Source organism: Silurus aristotelis, assembly GCF_946808225.1.
Source record: "Silurus aristotelis genome assembly, chromosome: 16".
NCBI lineage: Eukaryota > Metazoa > Chordata > Actinopteri > Siluriformes > Siluridae > Silurus > Silurus aristotelis.
In genome coordinates, this window is record NC_139589.1 from 16,483,669 (window position 1) to 16,488,668 (window position 5,000).

General features: G+C 42.5%; 1 protein-coding gene across 6 annotated transcripts in view; it reads left to right on the top strand.

Moving 5' to 3' along the window:
* The window catches only part of slc4a4b (solute carrier family 4 member 4b), a 48,333-nt gene that overhangs the window by 36,198 nt on the left and 7,135 nt on the right, over window positions 1–5,000 (top strand). For all 6 annotated transcript variants that reach the window (XM_083565048.1, XM_083565045.1, XM_083565046.1 and 3 more), the window contains 2 exons: window positions 4,422–4,555; window positions 4,952–5,000. The exon at window positions 4,952–5,000 is cut by the window's right edge and continues 220 nt beyond it. In XM_083565048.1, coding sequence (XP_083421174.1) covers window positions 4,422–4,555; window positions 4,952–5,000 — 183 coding nt within the window. The remainder of the gene's footprint in view (window positions 1–4,421; window positions 4,556–4,951) is intronic.

The window sequence follows — 5,000 nt, forward strand, 5'->3', positions numbered from 1 at the left end:
CAATGACCCTAAGCACACAGCTAAAATAACGAAGGAGTGGCTTCACAACATCTCCGTGACTGTTCTTGAATGGCCCAGCCAGAGCCCTGACTTAAACCCAATTGAGCATCTCTGGAGAGACCTAAAAATGGCTGTCCACCAACGTTTACCATCCAACCTGACAGAACTGGAGAGGATCTGCAAGGAGGAATGGCAGAGGATCCCCAAATCCAGGTGTGAAAGACTTGTTGCATCTTTCCCGAAAAGACTCCTGGCCGTATTAGATCAAAAGGGGGCTTCTACTAAATACTGAGCAAAGGGTCTGAATACTTAGGACCATGTGATATTTCAGTTTTTCTTTTTTAATAAATCTGCAACAATGTCAACAATTCTGTGTTTTTCTGTCAGTATGGGGTGCTATGTGTACATTCATGAGGAAGAAGAATGAACCTAAATGATTTTAGCAAATGGCTGCAATATAACAAAGAGTGAAAAATTTAAGGGGGTCTGAATACTTTCCGTACCCACTGTATATTTTTAATAGAACACATTGCTCAAAAGGTATAATAATTAAAAACAAATTTGGATTTTATACATTTCTTTTATGTTCTCTTAAATTAAAATTTAAATCTATTTTAATACCAAACATTCTTGCTATTCCTTACTTCCAGGCCATTTATATTTATATATGGATATGTACAGTGAGGAAAATAAGTATTTGAACACCCTGCTATTTTGCAAGTTCTCCCACTTAGAAATCATGGAGGGGTCTAAAATTGTCATGGTAGGTGCATGTCCACTGTGAGAGACATAATCTAAAAAAAAAATCCAGAAATCACAATATATGATTTTTAAACTATTTATTTGTATGATACAGCTGCAAATAAGTATTTGAACACCTGTCTATCAGCTAGAATTCTGACCCTCAAAGACCTGTAAGTCTGCCTTTAAAATGTCCACCTCCACTACATTTATTATCCTAAATTAGATGAACCTGTTTGAGGTCGTTAGCTGCATAAAGACACCTGTCCACCCCATACAATCAGTAAGAATCCAACTACTAACATGGCCAAGACCAAAGAGCTGTCCAAAGACACTAGAGACAAAATTGTACACCTCCACAAGGCTGGAAAGGGCTACGGGGAAATTGCCAAGCAGCTTGGTGAAAAAAGGTCCACTGTTGGAGCAATCATTAGAAAATGGAAGAAGCTAAACATGACTGTCAATCTCCCTCGGACTGGGGCTCCATGCAAGATCTCACCTCGTGGGGTCTCAATGATCCTAAGGAAGGTGAGAAATCAGCCCAGAACTACACAGGAGGAGCTGGTCAATGACCTGAAAAGAGCTGGGACCACCGTTTCCAAGGGTACTGTTGGTAATACACTAAGACGTCATGGTTTGAAATCATGCATGGCACGGAAAGTTCCCCTGCTTAAACCAGCACATGTCCAGGCATGTCTTAAGTTTGCTAATGACTATTTGCCAAGTCATGTGGTCAGATAAGACCAAAATAGAACTTTTGGGTCATAATTCCACTAAACATGTTTGGAGGAAGAAGAATGATGAGTACCATCCCAAGAACACCATCCCTACTGTGAATCATGGGGGTGGTAGCATCATGCTTTGGGGGTGTTTTTCTGCACATGGTATAGGGCGACTGCACTGTATTAAGGAGAGGATGACCGGGGCCATGTATTGCAAGATTTTGGGGAACAACCTCCTTCCCTCAGTTAGAGCATTGAAGATGGGTCGAGGCTGGGTCTTCCAACATGACAATGACCCGAAGCAGACAGCCAGAATAACCAAGGAGTGGCTCTGTAAGAAGCATTGTAAGGTTCTGGCGTGGCCTAGCCAGTCTCCAGACCTAAACCCAATAGAGAATCTTTGGAGGGAGCTCAAACTCTGTGTTTCTCAGTGACAGGCCAGAAACCTGACTGATCTAGAGAAGATCTGTGTGGAGGAGTGGGCCAAAATCCCTCCTGCAGTGTGTGCAAACCTGGGAAAAAACTACAGGAAACGTTTGACCTCTGTAATTGCAAACAAAGGCTACTGTACCAAATATTAACATTGACTTTCTCAGGTGTTCAAATACTTATTTGCAGCTGTATCATACAAATAAATAGTTAAAAAATCATACATTGTGATCTCTGGATTTTTTTTCTAGATTATGTCTCTCACAGTGGACATGCACCTACAATGACATTTTCAGACCCCTCCATGATTTCTAAGTGGGAGAACTTGCAAAATAGCAGGGTGTTCAAATACTTATTTTCCTCACTGTATATATGTATGGAATTACAAAGAATGTCTTTTTTAAGTATAACATATTTTGTGTATATCGAAAATAAGATCAGTTATATACACTGTTCAAAAATATAAAGGGAACACTTAAACAACACATCCTAGATCTGAATAAATAAAATATTCTTATTAAATAGTTTGTTCTTTACATAGTTGAATGTGCTGACAACAAAATCACACAAAAATGATCAATGAAAATCAAATTTATTTATTAACTTATTATTGACCCTACAGGCTGATCCAACTTTTATGTAATGACCTTAAAACAAGTCAAAATGAGGCTCAGTAGTGTGTGTGTGGCCTCCACGTGTCTGTATGACCTCCCTACAACGCCTGGGCATGCTCCTGATGAGGTGGCTCCTGGACAGTCTGTGGTGCAACGTGGCGTTTGTGGATGAAGCGAGACATGATGTCCCAGATGTGCTTAATTGGATTCAGGTCTGGGGAACGGGTGGGCCAGTCCATAGCATCAATGCCTTCATCTTGCAGGAACTGCTGACACACTCCAGCCACATGAGGTCTAGCATTGTCTTGCATTAGGAGGAACCCAGGGCCAACCGCACCGGCATATGGTCTCACAAGTGGTCTGAGGATCTCATCTCGGTACCTAATGGCAGTCAGGCTACCTCTGCCGAGCACATGGAGGGCTGTGCGGCCCTCCAAAGAAATGCCACCCCATACCATTACTGACTCACTGCCAAACCGGTCATGCTGGAGGATGTTGCAGGCAGCAGAACGTTCTCTATGGCGTCTCCAGACTGTGTCACATCACATGTGCTCATTGTGAACCTGCTTTCATCTGTGAAGAGCACAGGGTGCCAGTGGCAAATTTGCCAATCTTGGTGTTCTCTGGCAAATGCCAAACGTCCTGCACGATGTTAAGCTGTAAGCACAACCCCCACCTGTGGACGTTGGCCCTCATCCCACCCTCATGGAGTCTGTTTTTGACCGTTTGAGCAGACACATGCACATTTGTGGCCTGCTGGAGGTAATTTTGCAGGGCTCTGGCAGTGCTCCTCCTGTTCCTCCTTGCACAAAGGCGGGGGTAGCAGTCCTGCTGCTGGGTTGTTGCCCTCATACGGCCTCCTCTGAACCTCCGGATGTACTGGCCTGTCTCCTGGTAGCGCCTCCATGCTCTGGACTAGCAACTCAGATGCAGCAAACCTTCTTGCCACAGCTCGCATTGATGTGCCATCCTGGATGAGCTGCACTACCTGAGCCACTAGTGTGGGTTGTAGACTTAGTCTCATGCTACCACTAGAGTGAAAGCACATTCAGCATTTACCACCTGCAGAACCACTCATTTATTGGGGTGTCTTGCTAATTGCCTATAATTTTCAACTGGTGTTTATTCCATTTGCACAACAGCATGTGAAATTGATTGTCAATCAGTGTTGCTTCCTAAGTGGGCAGTTTGATTTCACAGAAGGGTGATTGACTTGGACTTACATTGTGTTGTTTAAGTGTTCCCTTTATTTTACTGAGTGTACATACACTATATTTCCAAAAGTATTGGGTTACCTGACCTTTCCTCCTATATGTGGTTTTTTTAAAAACTGTGACCACAAAGCCGGAGGCACTCGATTGTACAGGACGTCTTTAGATGCGCTAAAATAAAATGTTACATTCACTTGAACTTGGAAACCCAAACCTGTTCCAGCATGGCAATGCCACTGTGCACAAATTGAGTTTCTTGAAGATCTGGTTTACATGCTTTGGAGAGGAAGAGCTTAAGTGTCCTGGTATAGAGCTCCAAACCCTACTGAACACTTTTGGGATGAATTGGAATGCTGACTGCACCTCCGCCTCTTCACCTACATCAGTACCTGCCTTTGATAATACCCTTGTGGCTGATGAACACAAACCCCTAACCCTAACCCCCCAAGCAAAAGCAAGCAAAAACAAGCAAAAATGGCACTATATGTTAGCCGAAAATTCTGTCAATAACACAGCAATTGTATTCTGACCTCTAGTCAAACCTATAATACTAAGTGACTTTCAGTATTAAAAAGCTGTCCGAGATGTGTAAGGTTACTGATGTTTTTTTTTGGCCATTCCTTAAGTTGGTTTTTGTAAAAGTTGTATGTGAAAATTATAATAATTGTTTTGTGAAATACAAAATTCTCTCTCTTTCTGTGTAGGGTGTGATAGAGAGTTTTGTGGGAACAGCATTAGCGGGTGCAGTGTTCTGCCTGTTAGGTGGTCAGCCCCTCACTATCCTTAGCAGTACAGGACCAGTGCTTGTTTTTGAACGGCTGCTATTCAACTTCAGCAAGTGAGTTAAACTGCATGCACACACACACACACACCTGCACACGCACACACACACACACACACACACACACACACACACACACACACACACACACACACACACACACACACACAGACACAGAGACACGGAAACAGAGACACACACATACACACCATCAAGCTCTTTAAAACAGAAATCATTTCATTCAATTCAATGATTATTTCTATAGTGCTTTTAACAATGGACATTGTCTCAAAGCAGCACACAAAACCAAACCTCCTGATTAGGAATGACAAATTACTATCCACTTTAAAATATTTTCGTGGCTTTCATTTCTTTGTTTAAAATTCCATTAGCAGCATTGTGATAATTGTGATTTAAGCACCTGACATAGTCGTTATAACTGGCTGTTTTCAGGGACCACGCATTAGACTACCTGGAATTCCGGCTGTGGATTGGTCTGTGG